This window comes from Dunckerocampus dactyliophorus, chromosome 3 (assembly GCF_027744805.1).
Source record: "Dunckerocampus dactyliophorus isolate RoL2022-P2 chromosome 3, RoL_Ddac_1.1, whole genome shotgun sequence".
Classification (NCBI taxonomy): domain Eukaryota; kingdom Metazoa; phylum Chordata; class Actinopteri; order Syngnathiformes; family Syngnathidae; genus Dunckerocampus; species Dunckerocampus dactyliophorus.
This window is the reverse complement of record NC_072821.1, coordinates 1,446,876-1,467,320: the sequence shown is the minus strand read 5'-3', so window position 1 is coordinate 1,467,320 and position 20,445 is coordinate 1,446,876. Positions and strand designations below refer to the sequence as shown.

Sequence of the window (20,445 nt, the reverse complement as noted above, 5' to 3'; positions counted from 1 at the left end):
ACAAAAACATATTTTGACTTACTTTTTGACGACAACTGGTGAAACTCCTTTAAGGAGACTTTGGCGATCTTCCACCGAAAAAGGCTGCTTTCGTCCAAAGAATTCAATTATTCTTTGGGTCATTACCTTAGCAGTCTGTCACACACGTGTGGGTGAGTGTTAGCAACATAGCTTAACTGTCGTTTGACGTGAGCCTCCAAAATTCACCATATTCCAAGTGTTGTTCTTCAGTTGCTGCATTAAACCTTTTTACCCCCCCATGATAGATTTGTGGAATGTATTAGCAGTTGGGTTCCACACGGCAGACAGGATAGCTTGTGTTTTGAGGGAAATTGGGGGGGGGGGGGGGGGGGGGGGGGGGGGGGGGTAGTTAGGTGAAGACACTAAACTACACGAAGTCGGCGTTGAAATGCATATGCCGATCACGCCATCTCGGCCGATACTGATCTGTAGTGGCTGATCTATCTCAGCATCCCTAATTGGCACCCACTGGCGCCGTCCTGCGGGCAAAGTTGGTATTGCACCCACCGTTTCTCATAACATGTTTTATGTCTACAACCCAGGCTAGGAGCATTCCACAGACTTAGTTCTTATATCCACTCAGAATAAGGCAAAAAGCCTGCTTCTATAATTTTACGCAATAAGTCGCCATAGGGCCACGGGTGGTATTGCAAAAAAAAAGTGGCGGCCAATCGACTTCAGTGTCTTTAAAAGTGCTGCTGCACAATCGTTTTGACCAGCGACACTGGGCATATTTGGGACTATAACTCAGGAAGTAAAGGGGCACATTTGGACTATCACTCAGACACTAAAAGGTCCCACAACTTTGTGAGACCAACAATTAGGTCACTGAACACGCCAGTGCACCTCTATACAATATAATGTTTCAGTGCAATGTTGTTTTCCTGGGTTACGCCCACGTCGTAGCGTCGCCGATTGGCTTCCCCTGCTGGACAGTTTAGTATTGCACCATAAAATATGGCACGACCATGGGGGACACACTTAGGGCTATATCTCGGGAGCTAGCGTTCCTACACCTTCGGGAGTGGGTTCGTTAGGCAGCCCGTGTCCGAAAATGGGGCGTCCACTGCACGTGTCTTCCATGTATTTGTCAAAAGTGGTGTTCGGGAGTGGGTTCGTTAGGCAGCCCGTGTCCGAAAATGGGGCGTCCACTGCACGTGTCTTCCATGTATTTGTCAAAAGTGGTTTCAGGACTGTTAATTTGCAGGACAACTGGCTGTCAACCAATGGGAAACAGCCAGAAAACGGATCGACCGTCTTGTGTGTGCACGAGACGGGGTACCCAAGCAACATTGTTTGTAGGTAATGTTTTGGCCTGAGGTACCTAAAATTTCCACCAAAGGTGTCCCTTTTGTTTTGGGTGTACCTAATATTTTGGCCGTATGTGTCAATTTTTGTTGCTAATAATTTGGCCACTTGTACCTAATATTTTGTCTGCAAGAAACGTCGTGGCCTTGTGTGTACCTACTTTGTGCAATTCTGGTTCGGACCTGTGGTTCTGCTTGAAGGTTCCGTAGCTTGCTTGGTCCAACACCATGCCCAATTAGAACCACGTTGAACCTCAAGACAATAAGACAGAAAAAACATCCTGGAAGCATGTTTTGGACCCAGCTGGTGCTGTTACGACACGGCTGATTTGCATACATTTTAATCATTGGTGAGTATTCATTATGACCAACTATGAAAGTGAGCTGACACCAAAGTTCTGCTGGGTTCTTGGAGGAAGCTCACCCAAGGTGCTCCCAGGTCAGTAAACAGAACCCGGTGTTAGCGTGTTGCATCATATCCTGCCAGGACTAGAACTGTGTTTGTAATTAGAACTAGCACAGAACCATTGGACAACCAGAGTACCGTCAGGGTAAAGCAGTCAGCATAGAACCACTGTAACTAGAACCAAGACAGAGTCCGTATAGAACCAAGCTAGCAGCACCAAACTGAAATTATATAATAATAATACTATAGAACTACTGTACTGGGTGGGTTCTAAACTGGTAAACATGCTGGATTCCAGAAGCTGTGCTTTGAGGAAAACATCCTTTGGTCCAACAACAGAGCATTCTAGAACGGTTCCAGTAGTTTGTGCAAACTTCTCGTGATGAGGTAGCAGAGGTCAAAGGTCGATCGTTGCAAGATGGCAGAGGTAGCTGAGGTCAAAGGTCAAATGTTCTTCTATGCATCAGACTTTTTGGTTTTTTGATTGGCATTTTTTCTCCGATAGTTGAGGTAGTTCAGGTCAAAGGTCATGTCCCTGCGCCTTTTGCCTGCCACTCGAGTGGTCTTCAAGTCAACTTTGGCCTTATTATTCACGGCTGCTGAATCGTTGTCTTTATCTCGCTGAGGCTCGTCTTTTTTAATGCATGATGACTGGCTGTTAACTTGTGACGACTCGTTGGGTCCAGCGCACTTGTGGTCACCGTCTGGTTTGGCGTGGACCTTTATGGGGCTTCCACTTTGATGGCCAGGACGGTGGTCTGGTTCTGGACCGATCTGGTTCATTCGGAAGAAGTGAAAGATCTTTTTGCGCCACGTTTTCTTTGACTGGAGCCGTGGAGCCGGACCACGGGAACTGAGACCAGGAGAACTGTTTGCATCAAGTGCAAGCGGATCGGGTCTGCTCTTGGTCCTGAAGAACTGACAGAGTTTCTGCCACCAGGTCTTTAGCTCGACGTACTGAGCAGAACCAGCCAGAACAGGCTCATCGGTCTTTCTGGTCCTAAAGAAAGGACAGAATTTTTTCCGCCAGTTCTTTGGGCTGACGACCGGATCTGGCTCGGGTTGAGGGTCGCCGTGGTCCTTACGGAAGTCATTGACTGGGCAGAACTTCATCTTGTCATAGCTGTCAATCACACTGAAACAACACAGTCAAAGATGAAGACATTTGCTGGTTTGACATCAATCTGGTCCAAATTCTGGATCTTGTTGGACTCACTAAGGACTGGTGTTCTTGTGCTCACTTAGGTGGCTCATGGTCAGGAAGGGGTGCTTGAGGGCCTCCTCCGGGGTGATCCTCTGCTCAGGGTCCATCTGGAGAAGACACTTGAGGAGGTCCACAAAGGCCTTGCGGTCCTCCATCTCGATGGGCTCATTCACATGTGGTCTGAGCTAGAGAACGTTCCAAACAGGTCGGTCATGGTCACAGGATGGCCAAGCTTAGCATTTTCTTAGCGTTAGCGCCGTGTTCATCACGTGGACTTACTTTCATCAGATCCTCCAAACATTTGAAGGACCACAGCAAGCTCTCAGGACGGACGCCAGTTTTGTCCTGGTACTCCTTCTCCGTCTGCAGCAGAGACAAACACAACTCACGTCAGTCAAGCAACTTCCTAGAAGCCAAATGTCCACAAGTCCGTACCATCAGTCGCCATTTTGGGTGATCGCCGTCATTGTCTCGCGTGTTCTTCTTGAAGTATTTGTGAGTGTTTTTGCTGGCGCTGAGGAGATGATCAGGAATCCGACCGACGACTTCGATCATGCTGCGCAGCTGCAGAGACATGTCCAAAAATAGTCCACAAGTAGTACACAGCAAATTCAACAAAGCATCGAGTCTTTACGGACCGTGGTTGAACGCTGAATAAGATGTCACTGACCATGTTGTAGTTGGAGTTGGCCAAGAAGAGGTAGTTGCCGAGGTACAAGAAGGACAGGACACAGCCCAGAGACCACATGTCGATGGCCTCGGAGAAGGGAAGACCCAGGGCGACTTCGGGTGCCCTGTTGGCGGCAGAGTCACATGACTTGATGGAGGCACTGGAGGTAACGAGATGGTGGGTGACACCACACACCTGTTGCCCATGGGCTGCAGGGCCACGCCGTAACTCAGCGGCGCTTCCGAGGTGGTGATGGACAAGCCAAAGTCAATGAGCTTGACCCTGAAGGGCTGCATGGCGTGGTCCACCAGCATGATGTTGTCCGACTTCAGGTCCGTGTGGATCACGCCGATGCTCTTCAGGGCGTCAAAGGCCGTCAGCAACTAGAGACGTGTCAGAGACGTGACTGATAGGCTATTCTTCACCTGAGGAACATCGAGGTGTTTGTTCTACCTGCTGGGCAACGGGTCGGATGTCGTTGGGCGAGAAGGTCTTCCAGCGCTTGTCGTAGACCATGCTGAACAAGCTGGTGTCTAGCAGCTCAAAGACCAGACAAGGGTGTTCGTTGAAGGTGAACGTCTCGATGAACTCCACGATGCTCTTCTTTTCTGGGTCCAGCACGCTCACAATCTCCTGCATGTCGATCTGTGCACAGCAGACCCCATCACGTGTCACATGTGCTCCATCTCACCGACACCACCAAAGACACGTGAAGCACCAACCTCATTTTCAAACAAGGCATAGTTTTTGTGAACTTTCAGGGCCACGTCCTTTGACGTCCCCAAGTTTTGACATTTGAAGACGTGGCTGCTGGTTCCTCGATCCAAAAGTTTCTGGATGTGGTACAAACATGTGCTGCTCTTCACGATGGAACCTTCCATCTCAGCCAAGTCGTGTGTTTCCTCTTCGGAAGAACCTGAAGAATATGGAGAGAGGGCAGACTGTGGGACGGTCAGTGGGGAGCGTCATGGTCTCAGCTCAGCAACAAGCAAGATGCCTCAACAACCCGACAGACCAAAAGTCCAGAGAACAGAACCTAGGCCTAGAACCAATGGACAGAACCTAACCTGGAGACTAGAACTAAGTCGAGAGAAAAGAACCCAGGCCAGTGGATAGAGCCTGCTGTAGAAACTAGAACTAGGTCTAGAGAAATAACATAGTCCAGAAGAATGAATTTAGAGCAGAGTATAAAATTCAACCTGGGGACTTATACTAAGTCCAGAGACAAGCTAGACCAGTGGATAGCATACAGATAACATACAGACTGCAACTAGTGTATAGACCCTAAACTAACTGGAGACTAGAACTCCACTAAGTGGATAGAACCTCAACAGTAGACTAGACCTAAGTCCACATGATAGAAATTAGAGGATAGCACCCAACCTGCAGACTAGAACTAAATCCAGAAGATATAATTCAGAGCAGAGGATGGAATGCAACCTGGTGACTTGAACTAAGTCCAGAGAAAAGGACCAATACCAGCGGATGCAGACTAACATACAGACTAGAACTAAGTCCAGGAAAACGAACATTGCCTAGTGGATAGAACCTGAACTGGAGACTAGAACTAAGTCCAGATGATAGAATGTACAACAGAGTGTATAATCCAGCCTGGAGACTTGTACTTAGACCTGTGGATAGAAGCTAACTGGATAGAAGTTAACAAACTGGGAGACTAGAACTAAGTCCAGAGAAAAGACCCAAGACCAGTGGATGGAGACTAAAACTAAGTCCAGAGAGAAAAAACACAGATCAGAGGATAGGAACTAAACTGGAGACTAGAACTAAGTACTGAAGATAGCACTTGGAGTAGAGAACCTGGAGACAAGAACAAAGTCCAGAGGAAAGAACCTAACTTGGACCCTAGAATTAAATCCAGGGAATAGTTCAGAAGAGAGGATAGAACCTTCAAGCTAACCTGAAGACTAGAACTAAGTCCATGGGCTAGAACTTAGACCAGTGGGTAGTTGGAGTCCAGAGGACAGAAGTTGTCCCAGAGATTTCTTCCAAGAAGAGCGACTCCATCTTAACAAAGCAGGGAAAACCTAAGCTAGCCCAGAGACGACCTTTACCCCGAGGACCACGCCCAGCGGAAGTGATGTGTCCTGTGGTGTCGTTACCTGTGTCATCTGTGGACGTGAGAGAGAGTGAGGAGGTCAAAAAGGTGCAGACATGTGACATGTCTTCTTCTCAGCCAACATGTGACGCTGTTCTCCTCCTGTGTGAGCTGACATGAAAACAGAAACGCTGTAAATCCTCTAAATAATTCTTTGTAAGCGAACCATGAAAAAGTTGCCCTTGTTTCACACTCGAATCATCAAAGTTGGGTGATGTCATCAAGGTGCACGAGTGACATCATTGTCCACTGATGACGCTCAGGTTGACGTATGTCATCCAGCTCTGCCCACGAAGACGATGACATCGCCTCTCGCTTGGCACCTTCGCCGTGTCCATCTCAGTGGTCATGTGACGGTGACAACTCAAATCACGTTCCCTCGATAAAAGCGTGTTCGCCCGAGCACCACGCTCCAGACCTGGACCACTCAGTCAGAAGACGACAAGTTTCATCTTCAGTTAGAAAGAACATTTTTTTTAGCACAAAGAAGTCTAAGTTTTGACTGCAGGACGGACGCGTCCCAACTTTTTATGTATATTTTTTTTATTTGGGGAAAAAAAAGGCAAAAACAAATGTTGGCATTGTGCCCTTTTGCCCCCCTTTTTTTTGGTTTATTTTTGGAATATGCCACTGGTCACAAACGGCCCTCATGCCTCACTTTGGACACACCTGCTGACATTGTGACATAGTGTACAGTATGTTTACAGTAGGTCACATGGTTGGAACCGATGTAGAACACACACACACACAACTCTTCATATGTATACAAAAAAATCATTTTAAAGTTTGATTCAGTAGCATGCAAAAATCTCAACATTGAATTGAAATATTTGCTTCGTGTCAAAAAAGCATCTTTTACATCTTTGGACTTTTCAAGCTTCCACTGACAGACAAACGCCACAATTTGTTTCCAAAAAATAAAAAAAAAATCATGGAATACTTCACCCAAACAGGAAGTGACCTCACCAACATCCATCAGCTATTTGGCCGCTCATCAAATCATACAAAAATACTTCAATATTTTCACCCACATTCATTCCAACATTTAAACTCTTGTTGACCCCCTAACCTCCCATAAAAGTGAATAATAATACAAAATAAAACCCAAATTCTAAAAAGTAAAGTGTCCGTGGATTTGTGCTTGGTGTTTTTAGCTCCTTCATCTTCCAAAATCTTGCAAGGGTGGACTTCAAAAGACTGGGACGACATGTTCCTCATCTGGGTCCACAAATAGAACTGACCACCGTCACACTGACAGACAGGAAGTGTGCCTCCAGACGGGAAGTGTGCTTGCAAATGAGAAGTGTGCCTACAGACTGAAAGCGTTTCTTGCCAACAGGCTTTCTGTTAACAAGAAACAAACACTTCCTGTCTGTCGACACGACAGACAGGAAGTGTACTTGCAAATGGTAAGTGTGCCTCCAGACTGGAAGCATACTTGCAAACAGGAAGCGTGTCTACAGACAGGAAGTGTACTTGCAAACAAGAGGCACGCCTCCAGACTGGAAGCATACTTGCAAACAGGAAGCGTGTCTACAGACAGGAAGTGTACTTGCAAACAAGAGGCACGCCTCCAGACTGGAAGCATACTTGCAAACAGAAAGCGTGTCTACAGACAGGAAGTGTACTTGCAAACAAGAGGCACGCCTCCAGACTGGAAGCATACTTGCAAACAGGAAGCGTGTCTACAGACAGGAAGTGTACTTGCAAACAAGAGGCACGCCTCCAGACTGGAAGCATACTTGCAAACAGGAAGCGTGTTAGCAAAGAGGAAGTCTGCCTACAAACAGGAAGTGTACTTGCAAAGGGGAAGTGCATCTCCAGACAGGAAGTATTCTTGCAAACGGGAAGTGTGCCTCCAGACAGGAAGTGTACTTGAAAACAGGAAGTCTGGCTGCAGACAGGAAGAGGACTCAGGGCTTGCTGGTTGGTTTCAGGAAGCGTTGTGACTTCTGTCTGCTCATGCGGCGTTGTTGATGTGCCACATGAGCATCAGTTATGGCCGCCATCATCCTCTGTGGGTAAAAATGGCAACAACATGATGGAGGGGGCCACATAAATGCACGCGCGCGGACACACACACAAAAGTACCTGTGCTGTATTTGCGTCTCTCAGCTGAACGATGCGCACGGAATCGTGAACGTCTTTTTTGGGAAGTTTCAACTTGTGTTGCTCCTGAAAGACAAGGTGGTGGTTTGCCGTGATGTTTTCATACTCATCTGGACTCCAGCTCTTCTTCAAGTATGAAGCCGCTTAGGTTCTTCAGGTCATGACTAGTAGTGGACCCCGTTTATGTCGATACCCCTCGGATTGTCTGACTCACGTCTCCAGAAGCGAAACGGGGCATTGCTTCCACATTTACTTGGGACTTTGTCCAGAAACACAAGGAGAATGGGCCATAATAAAGGATTTTTCAACCTACGGGAGTTTGTTGACATTGGAAAATTTAAGTGGGTGCATTTTGTTAGTTTGTGGAAAGGGGGGTGAAAGAAGGGAAGTCTACCACAAAAGAAGAAAAAAGTCAGTTCTTTTCCTTGTTGCCCGTCCCCCCTTTCTTTCCTTGTTGTCCACAAATCTGTTTTTGCAAAAACACACGAGCAGTAACGCTGAAGTTACCAATACAACAACAAATGTCAACATAAACTTACACACTTTCATAGAAATGACCCCTTCAGGAGTCTAATGTTATGTTGATGTCAATTTCAGCGGCTACGGTACTTTTTAGTAATAAGAAGAAAAGGGTGGACTGGGTCCTGATGCGTTGGTTGACATAGATGGGTTGTCAACATAAACGGGACCGACTGAAGCAGGGTCCACTGTAGTTTGTTATGTAGTGTTCTACCTTGTTATTGTTGAGTGTAGTTGTGTAGTGCACCACCGTGTTGTTATTTTGAGTGTTGTGTAGTGTGCAACCTTGTTGTTATCTTCAGCGCTGCAGTTGTGTAGTGCGCTACCCTGTTTTTATTGTTGAGGTAATGTAGTGTTCTACCTTGTTATTTTCAGTGTTGTAGCTGTGTAGTGCGCTAGCTTGAGTGTCGTTATTTTCAGTGTTGTAGCTGTGTAGTGCGCTAGCTTGAGTGTCGTTATTTTCAGTGTTGTAGCTGTGTAGTGCGCTAGCTTGAGTTGAGCTGTGTGGTGCACCAACCGTGTTGTTATTATGAGTGTTGTGGTTGTGTAGTGTGCTACGTTGAGCGTCATTGTTGTTTTTGAGTGTTGTGGTTGTGTAGCGAGTAACCTTGCAGTAGATGTTGAGTTGCGTTCCAAGGACAGTGGGAGGAGCGTAGAAGTTGTCAAACAAACATTCCCAGTCTTTGTTGAAGTGACCCACAAAGTCGATCTCCTTGACACACACAACCCTCCTACAACAACCAACAATGACAACATGATGATGACAATGACAATGACAATAATGTAGTTGCTGTGAGTACACAAGTTGATTGTGTATACCTGTTGGTGACAATGATGTTGGTCTTTCTGTGTCCAGGATATGGACAATGATCTCGGAAAACTTCTCCTTCCAGCTGCTTGATCTCAGAGCGCTGTCACACACACACGCACGCACGCACGCACGCACGCACGCACGCAACACTTGCAAGTTAACTTTCTTGTCCAATGAGGTGGCCAGGTGAGTGGACACGCCCACCCGATGTGTGCTCTGTCACATGCCTTGTGGAAGTTGTGTCAAAAAGTGGGATTCGGTTGTGTACTTTTATTAAACACACACACACACACACACACACACAGGCCATGCTGAGATAACGTTACACACTGTCGCTCCAGCTGATGCTACACTTCTACAAAAATATAGCTGGAACAAACTATTTACAGCCACATATACTGCATATATATATATATACACACACAGTATGTATGTATGTATGTATATACACATGAAATTATAGTAAGGTGGGTGTTGTCTTAAAAAAGAAGAACTTGAAGATGATGCAGTCAAACCAGCTTTAGTCGTCATCACGCTGCATGTCAGACAAACACACAGAAGAAGAAGAAGAAGAAGAAGAAGACGGAGAGGTGAGGACTGGTGGTCACCATGCAGAAAGTGGTAGAATAATGGGAATTCCCACCAGGAAAACCAAACATCCACATGGAGAACCTTTCTTTACACACGTGGACAGATCAACACCAGGACAGAGGACGTTGGGATGGACAAATAGAGGACAAACAAAGTGTTCCCACCTGAAAAAGGTCAAAGCCTTGTGACTCTGTGACGTCATAAGGTCGAATGATTCCATCCTCTCTGATCAGGCGAACTGGACGAAGTTTGGTCACTTCCTCTGTGGACTCGGCCACTCTGCCATACACACAAGGCGCACACACACACACACTAAGCTGTAATACAGGTTAATAATGACAACTTCGTGACGAAAGCGTCGGCATGCTGACAAGAAGCAGTGCATTGTGGGTACATGGTGCTGCAGCGTCTCACCTGATGTGACCTCTACACGACAGCGTGGAACAGTCACGTCAAAGACAGGCGTGTGAGTCACATGACCAATCAGGAAGAGAGAGTTGGCGTGAATCAACCAAAGATGAAAGAATGTGTATTTGAATCGACTCGTCAAGGAGACTCCTCCCGCTGAATGTAAGCCATGGCGGCCAGACCATGTCATCAGTCAGCCAATCACCACGCAGAGTACACATGCACGCACACATGCACAGTATCCACCAGTCAGCAGGCCACTGAAACAACTACCCACAAAAGGCACACCAAAGACTACAAGTACCAATTATCTGCCATTTTTGTAGTCCTGTGTCTGATGCTTGTAGTCTTGTGTCATGTTTGTAATCTTTCACCAGGTTTGCAGTCCTGTGCCATGTTTGTAGTTCTCTGCTTTATATGTAGTCCTGTGCTGTTTGCAGTGCTGTGCCATGTTTGTAGTTCTCTGTCATATGTGTCATCCTGTGCTGTTTGCAGTGCTGCATCACGTTTCTAGTTCTCTGCCATATTTCTAGTCCTCATGTTTGCAATCTTCTGTCATATTTGTAGTTCTGCGTTGTTTGTAGTCCTCTGCCATTTGTATGTGTCATGTTTGGACTCTTCTGCCATATTTGTAGTCTTATACCATGTTTATAGTGTGTCATGTTTGTAGCCCTGTGGTGTTTGTAGTCCTCTTCCATGTTTATCACCCTGTGTCACGACCTCAATTTTCTGCCATATTTGTAGTCCTTTATCATGTTTCTCATCTTGTGTCACGTCTGCAGTCTTCTGCAATATTGGCTGTCCTTTGCTATGTTTCTAGTCCTGTGTTACATCTGCAATCTTCTGACATATTTGTAGTCCTATACTATGTTTGCAGTGCTATGCCATGTTTGGAAGCCTTCAGTTATGTTTCTAGTTCTCTGACATGTTTCTAGTCCTGTGTCACATCTGCAATCTTCTTCCATATTTGTAGTCCTATGTAATATTTGTGCTCTCCTTTGGGCCTCAACATGCACATCTCTCCAGGTTTGGTCAACCATCTCAGTGTGCAGGGGGTGGGGCTTATGGAGGGTTAGGGCTGGTGTGATGTCATGTGATGAGCTTAAATCTGTCACAACATTTGTTTTTTTCAGGAGAAACTTACCACCAATCTGCTGCAGCTAACGTCCAGAATGAACAATACTGAATAAGAATCAAGTGAAATACAGTGGAACCCTACGGTCGTCGGCTTAACCAAAGACAGCCATTGCTTGCACACTTGGGCCTGACTTTGGCCAGAGACATAAGGAGAATTGCCGCTAATATGTTATTTTTAAACCTACTGAAGCTTGTCTACATCAATTTGTGCAAAAATTTTAAATGGGTGCATTTTGTTAGTTGAGTAAAGAGCAGATCAGATGGCGGCCGCTAATGAAAGCACCATTGTTCCTCTGCTGAAGCAATGGAGGGGAGGGTTCCACTGTACTTGAAATGTCATTGTCCAATCCAACCTCATTTATAGAGCACATTTAAAAACAGACTTGTGCTTTCCCATCAACAGAAGACAAATGCAAGCACAGATAGTGAGTAAAAAATAAAAACATCGCAAATACTTTTCAAATAACTCTACATTCAACAGCATAAAGAGTGTCACTGTTATTTATGTGAATACAAAGGAAGTTCTCAGCAAAAAAAGCAGACAGTTGAATGTAAGTCAAAAGTGACTTGCAGTTGATTTCACAATGTGATGACCACATACACAGGAGTTAACATGTTAAGCAGGATCTTAACATGTTCAATACTCACACAGCAAAAAATAAAAGTGACACTGGAGCTCAATAACACACAAGAACAAAAAAAAAAAAAGGAGAAAATATGACAATTAGTCAGAAGATGAGGAAAATTTGTCACTGAGCTGTGACGTGATGTGGACTATACCTCTGGATGCCCTGGAAGGTGCTGCTGGCCATGTCCACGATGCTGCCTGTGGGACGGGCCACCACGCCCACCAAACCCTTCCCGATGCCTTTGAAGAAACCAGCTGTGCCTTCCTTTTTGGCCCCTGCACACATAACCCTACCAGGGTTCAGTTGGGGCAAACATCAGCACTAACGTCAATCAGCCGGAGTTAGCACATACCCTCCACAGGTTTGGTGACGATGCCCGTGACTCCACTCACAACGCCCTGCACACACACACACGCACACCACGTGCTGTAAGTGAATGTACAAGAGTAGTGCAAGCACTGCTTTATTCATACCTTCAGCAGGCCTTTCCCGCCTTTAGCCAGACTCTCGCCAAAGTCTTTTGGGGGGCGATTCATCTCCTCGCGTCGCTTCTGCTGGTACTCTTTGTCCATGGTGATGGCTGCCAGACCTTTGCCCACTGAGCCTGTGATCCTGGACACCACACCTGCAGCGCCACCTGCAGGACACCATGGGAGCACCCAAGCTTTACGCAACCTCAAATCATCAAGAAGAGTCCATTTCTCTTTGTCTCACCAACGGTGTGACCCAGCAGGCTGCGGACACCAATCACAAAACCTTCGGCAAACTCTTCAGGACCTTGGACCGCCCCCTGGCCAAACACAGTGAAGACAGGCTGACTCACTCTGCTACGTGTGTGTGTGTGTGTGTGTGTGTGTGTGTATTACCTGAAAAGGCTCATAAAAGAAGGCTTCCACACCCTCAGACAGACCTCGGATCAGTCCAAATGGGTTTCCCAGGACATCAAGACCCAGAACCAGAACATACATCTGCTTGAGGAACTGTATGCACGAACATGACACATCAATCAGACAAGAGCAGACAGCATGTGACAGGAAGTAAAGAGAAACAGAACCAGGACCTGCTCACTGTAGTGCCGCACTGCAGCCCACATCAACTTCTCTCTGCGGTAAAACTGGTACTTGACCTCGAAGAAGGCCAGCCTGTCAGGAGCAGAGCACAACAGCCAATCACACGTCAGCGCACCATGTGAGGAAGCAGGAAGAAGTGTCTCACTTGAAGATGAGGTCGTCCACATCCGTCAGCGTGGCTCCAATGCTTTTCAAGAGCAGGTTTAGGGATTGAACAGCGGCCGCGTCCTGAGCTGAGTCATCACCACTTGACCCCAGAGACAAACTGAGGTGGAGCTGAAGGTTACCCACAAACACACACACTTGAAGGAGAAAGTTGACTTAACTCTTAACAAGGACTTTCATCTTATGTGTTGTGTGTAATGTGTAATAAACACACATAACACGTTAGTGTGTGTGGACCTTGATGGGGGAGATATGGAAGTGTTCAAAGAAGTTCAGTCCGGACGTGTCGCTCAGAGAACTTTCCATCAGTTCAGCCTGCAGCAGCTCCACATCTTTTTTGATCAGCCGAGTCTGAAACACACCAGTGACATGACGCACGTGCAAGTCACATGACATTCGACGTCTGTCCATCAGGCTCTACCTTCTGTCCTTCCGCCTGAGGGTCAGCAGCAGGCGTGAACAGAGCCAAGACGGCTGACAGGAACCCCTGGTCAATCTTCACCGCCATCTCCTGGACCAGAGCCATGAAGTACCTACGCGACAACACGTGTGTAGCGCTCGTCACTTCGGAGAGGGAGGTCACTATGACGAGTGCTCATGGTTACGCACTCACTTGAACTGCATGACACTGCTGTGCTGGTTGAAGCGTGTGATGACGGACACGTCGATGAAAGGCTTCGGCTCTGTGGAGGCGAAGCTTGGAGTTAAACAACAGGACAGTGAGACCACAACAAAAAGTGTTTGGTATGGGTGGACCACCTGAATCCAAAGCAATGGACTTTGGGGGAGGAACCGGGTGGAAGACAATGGGGAAGATGGCACCGGGAAGCTGGTTGTCCACCTGAACACACATGGTAAGTCAACCATACACAAATGTGTGTATGTGCTCAGATGTGTGTGTGTGTGTGTTTACCTGCAGCCAATGTAGTTGGGCCCTGAGGCTACGTTGGTGCTGAGACCGTTTGAACTCAACCTGAATCCCAGCCAGGAAGTTTCTCCTCACCGGGCAGGAAAAGGGCTGTCGCATCATCATGATGGCTCCACTGAGGTTCACCTAGCAACCGATGACATCACTCGCTTTAAGCTCAGTGGACACCAACAACACAAGGAAAGTCTGTCAGAGTGTTGACCTCTGACCTCCAGGTTAGCATCTACTTTGACCCAGCCACCTTCCGACTTCCCACTCAGTTGATTCTGGTAGGCTTTCTCCAATAAGTTGATGTTCTTCTGACTGAAAGCCTTCCAACGATTCTTCCTCTTCATCTCCCACACCACACCTGAACTGTAACACACACACACACACACGAACTGTAACACACACTCTCTCTCTTACACACACACACACACACCTGGGAATGCCGATGTAGGCGACCTCCTGTCGGCTGGCGTTGTTGACCAGGGACAGACCAAGATTTTGGAGCGACACTTTGACTTCCTGTTGGAATTGCTCCAGTTCTTCTGCTTGTCGAGCTTTGGTCACCACGGCGACATCTTCGGTGAAGAGCAGCACCCGCTGGCGTCCATCCAAGAAGGACACCCAGTGGATCTGTGACAGGCTGTCGTAGGAGAACTGACCCACCTCGTCCTGAGACAACAAAACATGAAGGTGTCAAGCGATCACTTTGTTGTTGATGTCGTCCTGGGTTCCTGGTAAAGAAGAAGTCAAGTGCTCTCTTGAGGGTATCAGACCTTGAGAAGGTCGGTGTCTCCAGAATGTTCCATGCAGCTCCAGCTGAGGGTTCGAAGCCCTGCAGGATCATCCCACACAAAACGACGAGCCTCACCGGGTTTCAGCTGATGGACCACACTAGAACCACTGAGAGAAAAGCAGAAGACAGACGTCTGAGTGTCTCTCTCCCTCCAAAGCAGCCGTGTAGTCCAAGAGACATACAGTAAGAGGACACAAGGCAGTGTGAGTGGGACCTAGATTGGCCTCTGACCTCTGTCTGTAGCTGAGGTTGACCCATGGCGTGTGGTTGACCAGCAGGGCGGGCGCCGCTCCTTCGTAGTAATCACTGAAGCTGATGACCGTGGAATGGTCGGAGATGTTGACATCCATGATGATCCCGCCACACTGCACATGCAGCCACAAAACGTTTTAAGCATCAAGCTCACAAAAAGCTGCCGTGTGAACTGTCCAAAAGGAGATGCCCACCATGTCAAGACTCAACAGCGTGCCGTTGTCTTGCCGATTAAAGAAGAAGAACTTGGAGGCGGACTCGGATCCAACCACACGCACACACAGCTTCCCTGTGCTCTTATCGGGCCAAAGAGGGAGGCACTGCAACAGCGAGGCCGCAAACTCTCAGCAAGCGAGACATGCCCGATGACACACAGGCAAGAAAGTCTCACCTCAGTGGACGAGATATAGTGCCACCTGGCGGTCGTGGGGCTGGTGACCTCTCCCACCTCCAGCTCATAGGATGACTTGTTGACCAGGGTGTAGAAGGGACTCATGGTAACAATCTTGGTCAGGTTGAAACTACTCATCTGGATGCTAACGCCCACCTGTGTTAAATGTTAGGTGACATCAGACACTAAGTCAATCTAAACTGCACGGACAGAAGTACTGGGACGCAGCTCTTGTGCAATAATGAACCAGTGTGAGGTTGGACAATTATGCAACACTTAAGGGTAAGGGCCCTGTCTATCCCCTGCTGGGAAACAACTAGAACAGGTCCATATCAGTGACCTTGATGTCACAGATTTTATGGAAAGTGTTCCAGAAAAGTGGTAGCTCATTTTCGTAGGCGTCCCAATATTTTGTCCACATAGCTTAACTGTGAATGAGCCGAGAGGAAGAGGCAAGCTATTACCAGGAAGTCCATGTTGTTGGCAGGACAGCGGACACAGCCATAACTTCCCACCGTGTCCAGAGAGAATCCATCGGACCACGAGCTGGTGGAGACGCACAACTGCAGCTGAAAAGTCAACACAAACAACACAGAAGGTCACTAAAATTTAATTTTATGATGATCACTGCCAAATTAGGAGCAGAAGGACACAAATAAATGGTTGTGATTCAGAATCAGAAGGTCCCGAGCAGTCATGGAGCATCTCACCTTGTTCTTGCTGAGAAGGTTCTTCCTCCTAAATGAGAACAGGATGATGTCTCGGAAGTCAGCCGGGTGCTTGACCGAGATCTCATCCGCTCGGTACTGCAGAACCCGAGACGTCTTGTTGATGATCCAGAATGGACTGAAGAGGGACAGCAACAGGCGGCTTGGTGTGCGCGACACGTGCACACTCACATCCACCGCCATGTTGGTGTCTTTGTCACATGTGAGGCACACAGCAAAAAATTCCGGCATGCTTTGTTCCACGCGGATGTGTCCGTGCCAGTCGTGGCCCTGGTACCTCATCAGAACCAGTGACATGATCTCTCCCGCCACACGAGCGTTGAGTAGGTCCGATGTACTGCCTTCCAGGAGTTCGTAGGAATCTGCAGAATTCTGGTGAGGAAACATTTTGTTTATAAAGCTTTTTCATTGTGAACACCATGACACTGTTAGACTGAAGTAGGGCTGCACCATTCTGCAAAAAAAGTGAATCATAATTTCCTCTCTTAGAATTGACATCGCAATTCTGTGGGACAATTTTTTTCTATGTGCTTAAGATTTCAGGAAATCCCAGCGAATTAAACAAATATTTTTTGGGGGACAGCGCTACACAGACTCAACATTTTCAAAATAGCTCGAAAATGGCGAAACCTTGATGCTTTGCAATGATCAGTGAGCGTGCGTCCTGGTACCTCCATCATGTAGCGGACCGTGTATGGCAGCAGGTTTCGCAGAGTAGCCACCGGGTGGAGGTGGATGACGTAGGCGGGGTCCCAGTCCTCCTCCCCGTGATTGGCGATGTGGCGCAGGACGTCAGGTGTTGCCAGGGTGCTGACCATGAGTGGCAGCATGCCGCTGTCGGCTGCCGGACACTGCAGCAGTGCACGCACCTCTGAGCTACGGTGCACCTCTTCCTTCCATGCCACGCATGTAGAGGATGGCCCGTACTGGCGGTCCAGATGACCCGCTGGACGCACATACAGCTGGCACCTGCAGGGACAGGGGAACACAGTGGACTCATGCTATGTGACGCCATCTGCTGGTGGCTTTAGGTTATTACCTGTAAGTGTCTAATGGGATATGGAATTCTTTCTCTGGATGGGCGTGTCCCAGACTTTGCAAGCTCCGGGATGTCGGACAGTACTTGAGGATGCTGAAGGGCACGGAGAAGTGATTCTTGATCTGAAAGGAAATGTGGATGAGGATGCTGAATGGAAGCCGGAACCGTAGACATTCATCGCGCAGACGTTTGTGGGTCAAACCTGCAGAGGTGAGCGGATGGTGATGACTTTGTTGCCCTCAGCAGCATCAATCTGCATCAGCACGGACACGGCTTCCTGCAGCATCGGACCTCGGATGTTGTACAGGCAGCGGCCTGGCTTGTCCACGGGAATGTTGGCTATCTCGCTGTATCCCGTTGGCACTGCGGAATCAGAGACACGTCGCCATCTTTACTCCTCATTCTCACACACCTTCAGCCCCATGAACAGATCAGTGAAACAAATGTTCTGACCGATGGTAAAGTGGAACAAGGAGCTCTCCTGACGTTGCAGAGCTGACAGTTTGCCCCGAGAGGACGGTTCATACACTGAATGTTCCAGGTCTATGCTCTGGTCCACCGGCAGCTCCAGCAGTTTTCCTTGCTGCGGGACGCCCACCGGCCTCAAGTTGGTGCTGTGCTGCACGATGAGTGGGATGCCCAGGGCATTGCGAACGGTGAATGGCGCCTTCTCCTTCATAGAGGAGTCAAAGGTGGAGGTGGTTCCCTCAGAGAAGGCCTGAACACAGCACGGAAATTGCAATTACAGTGGAAACTTGGTTGACGTCATTAATCTGTTCCAGAAGGTCCATCGAACTAAAATGAACAGTGTTATTTTTTGCTAGAAGAAATAATGTAAATCCAATGAATATGTTCCAGAAATCTAAAAATGTTAACACAAAACACGGTTTTATAGTTTTACAATTATAGTTTTCTGACTTGATGAGGCGGTCCACATAGAAGGGCTGTCAACATCTTAAGTGGATTATTAAGGTCATGTGCACTGGCTATACAGTAGTTATTACATCATGTCTCACCTGAGTAAAGTTGAAGTTATTACGTGTTTTACCATAGCTAGGTAACATTTAGGGGTGATGCAGTTATTAAGCATGGTTGTAGTTACTAGATGTTTTGCTGCAGGGATGATGTAGTGTTTTAGATGCTGTACCTTAGCCAGGTTGTGGAAGACGTTGACACTGCACTGGGTCATGGTGATGTTCATGGTGTCGGTGGAGCAGATATTGATGGCTGTAAGAGGTTCGGGGAGGATGACAAAGTCGTCTCCATGTACCGGACTCTTGTCCTGGACCGGATTGCTCTTTATCTGCAGAACCAAAGATGTGAGACTAATCAAACTCAGCAGAAGTCGCGCTTCATCACTGGCTCCGCTTTGAAAAGACTGGAAATACGTTCACTCTGACTGACATTCTGTGGATGGATAGGTTGACATTTTCTTCATCTGCTAGCACAAACACAAACAGATAGAAATTAGCATCAGCCGCTAAAAGCTAAAAGAGGCACCTCGAGGTCCAGGTTCCATCTACGTGTGCCGCTGTCGACTCGTTCAATCAGGGGCTCCCACACAGCGTGGACCTCGTTAAAGTAATTCACCTGCACACAAACATGTCCTCATTGAACTCAACAAAGCTTACAGCTGGTTACTTCTCGTACTTTGAACATTGTAATAATTTGACAACTGGTGGAAATCTTCTATTCTTCAGCCATCGGAAAGAGGAGCTCATAATACGTAAGTATGCACAGTTGGATGAGCATCTCCCACCTCCAGTGTCATGTTGGCTTTCAGCTGCAGCAGAGATGACCAGTTTTGTGCCGTGCCGTTAAAGGAGGACTCTGCCAGCAGCAGAGGGACAGTACGATGACCCAGACCAGATTCCAGTGTGATCTGGATGACCTGAGAGACAAGAACAAGAACACTAAAGATTGATCTGTGGGATAAAAACTTGTTTTCCAGAAGCTGGAATGTCGTACTTTGACCTCTGCGGCAAAGTGCTCGCCCACGTTCAGTCCATCCTGGTCTCTGAAGCTCTCTGTGACCTCAGTGGCCTGGTCCACCCCCAGGAACCAGTAGTTACATGCGTAGATGTTCCTGACGGACCAGAGGGTGCTGACGTCCGGCTCCAAGTCTTGGCTCTGCTCGCCGCTCTTCCTTGCTGCCATTGCTGCTGTTATGGTGCCGACTGTGTTGAGGATGAACGGTGAGATCTGCGGACATGAAGATGATGACAGCATGAGTCACAGCTTCACACACTAAAACATCTTAAAGGTTTTTTTCTTTTACCTTGACAATGACCTCCTCCACCATCACTGAGCCGCTAAGTGGCTGGCTGGGATTTCTTTTAGTTTCCAGGACAACAGAGCAGGGTCTCAACACCTATTGGACCAGAGTCAGCAAGTCAGTCAGGAGACTCCTCCCTTTTCACATTCAAATACACTATTGCTAAACAGATTGTCACTTTTCCAAACTGGTGATTGTGGTTCAGTTCTTAGTAGAACATCCCCACACATTCCCACATTGGAAAAGCAGTGTGAAAACACATACATTTAGTTGTGGCGGGCTGCCACAAATACATTTGGCACAAATAGATTTGGTGCTACCAGTTCGCCCCCGCTCATAAACACATTATAACTTGAAGAAATAAATACATTCAGACATTCTGTCATTCCCAAATAGATGGCAACATGGAAGTGGGAAACACTGGACAGAGTTACCGTGGTAACAGCCTTGTCCTGTTTGTTGCGGATGAAGGGACAGGCCAGGACCTTGAGCGCCCTCAAGCTAGCCCTCATGGTCTGGGCACCGTCATCGTCTGCCTGCAAGGTGAAGTCACACTGGAAGGACACCACCATGGAGGGGGCGTCGGCCTTCATGAGGCTGGCAACAAACACCACCTCCGGGTCCACCACCACTGCACGAACATGTGTCCTCGTCATGGACGCTGCCAAGTCAAAACAAAGAGGCATCTTTAGAACATGGAAGCCATCTTGGATTCCCTGACCTCAGTTAAGCATTGAGATTATTGATTATTATCCTGGACTGATTACCAGCTGAGGAATGAGGCAGCAATGAGCTAAGATTTTATTTAATATGTTGTGGTGTGCCTCATGGTTCAGTCCCTTTGCCTCTTTCCTTTCTGTCTCGTTCGCCTGAATAAATTGGATTCCT

At 47.5% G+C, this 20,445-nt stretch overlaps 2 protein-coding genes across 5 annotated transcripts in view; both read right to left on the bottom strand.

Annotated features, from left to right (window-relative positions):
- Positions 1-394: 394 nt before the first annotated feature.
- Positions 395-6,063, bottom strand: LOC129178176 (homeodomain-interacting protein kinase 2-like). Of its 3 annotated transcripts, none has more exons than XM_054770139.1 (10): positions 5,918-6,063; positions 5,729-5,835; positions 4,331-4,524; positions 4,062-4,253; positions 3,804-3,991; positions 3,609-3,732; positions 3,374-3,502; positions 3,218-3,301; positions 2,951-3,123; positions 395-2,869 (listed from the first exon to the last, which is right to left on the bottom strand). In XM_054770139.1, the coding sequence occupies exons 2-10, from the start codon at positions 5,787-5,789 to the stop codon at positions 2,191-2,193; spliced, it is 1,824 nt and encodes a 607-aa protein (XP_054626114.1). In that variant the 5' UTR covers positions 5,790-5,835; positions 5,918-6,063; the 3' UTR covers positions 395-2,190. The 3 variants fall into 3 exon arrangements, with proteins under 3 accessions (XP_054626114.1, XP_054626115.1, XP_054626116.1); XM_054770140.1 differs by having other exon boundaries at positions 4,331-4,549; positions 5,918-5,950; XM_054770141.1 differs by lacking the exons at positions 5,729-5,835; positions 5,918-6,063 and adding an exon at positions 5,527-5,666 and having other exon boundaries at positions 396-2,869.
- Positions 6,064-7,593: 1,530 nt separating this feature from the next.
- vps13c (vacuolar protein sorting 13 homolog C) overlaps positions 7,594-20,445 on the bottom strand; it is a 39,166-nt gene continuing 26,314 nt past the window's right edge. For both annotated transcript variants that reach the window (XM_054770137.1, XM_054770138.1), the window contains 35 exons: positions 19,992-20,218; positions 19,561-19,653; positions 19,251-19,484; positions 19,042-19,173; positions 18,783-18,872; positions 18,430-18,585; positions 17,736-18,000; positions 17,485-17,645; positions 17,283-17,404; positions 16,915-17,212; positions 16,226-16,615; positions 15,980-16,084; positions 15,516-15,671; positions 15,319-15,444; positions 15,104-15,237; positions 14,853-14,979; positions 14,513-14,748; positions 14,301-14,445; positions 14,077-14,217; positions 13,923-14,004; positions 13,777-13,846; positions 13,585-13,696; positions 13,401-13,514; positions 13,144-13,274; positions 12,989-13,070; positions 12,795-12,908; positions 12,643-12,718; positions 12,402-12,565; positions 12,281-12,326; positions 12,080-12,203; positions 9,919-10,033; positions 9,172-9,263; positions 8,960-9,083; positions 7,816-7,899; positions 7,594-7,739 (listed from right to left, as the gene is read on the bottom strand). In XM_054770137.1, the coding sequence (XP_054626112.1) occupies positions 7,638-7,739; positions 7,816-7,899; positions 8,960-9,083; positions 9,172-9,263; positions 9,919-10,033; positions 12,080-12,203; positions 12,281-12,326; positions 12,402-12,565; positions 12,643-12,718; positions 12,795-12,908; positions 12,989-13,070; positions 13,144-13,274; positions 13,401-13,514; positions 13,585-13,696; positions 13,777-13,846; positions 13,923-14,004; positions 14,077-14,217; positions 14,301-14,445; positions 14,513-14,748; positions 14,853-14,979; positions 15,104-15,237; positions 15,319-15,444; positions 15,516-15,671; positions 15,980-16,084; positions 16,226-16,615; positions 16,915-17,212; positions 17,283-17,404; positions 17,485-17,645; positions 17,736-18,000; positions 18,430-18,585; positions 18,783-18,872; positions 19,042-19,173; positions 19,251-19,484; positions 19,561-19,653; positions 19,992-20,218 (4,970 nt within the window). In that variant the 3' untranslated portion in view covers positions 7,594-7,637. The remainder of the gene's footprint in view (positions 7,740-7,815; positions 7,900-8,959; positions 9,084-9,171; positions 9,264-9,918; positions 10,034-12,079; positions 12,204-12,280; positions 12,327-12,401; positions 12,566-12,642; positions 12,719-12,794; positions 12,909-12,988; positions 13,071-13,143; positions 13,275-13,400; positions 13,515-13,584; positions 13,697-13,776; positions 13,847-13,922; positions 14,005-14,076; positions 14,218-14,300; positions 14,446-14,512; positions 14,749-14,852; positions 14,980-15,103; positions 15,238-15,318; positions 15,445-15,515; positions 15,672-15,979; positions 16,085-16,225; positions 16,616-16,914; positions 17,213-17,282; positions 17,405-17,484; positions 17,646-17,735; positions 18,001-18,429; positions 18,586-18,782; positions 18,873-19,041; positions 19,174-19,250; positions 19,485-19,560; positions 19,654-19,991; positions 20,219-20,445) is intronic.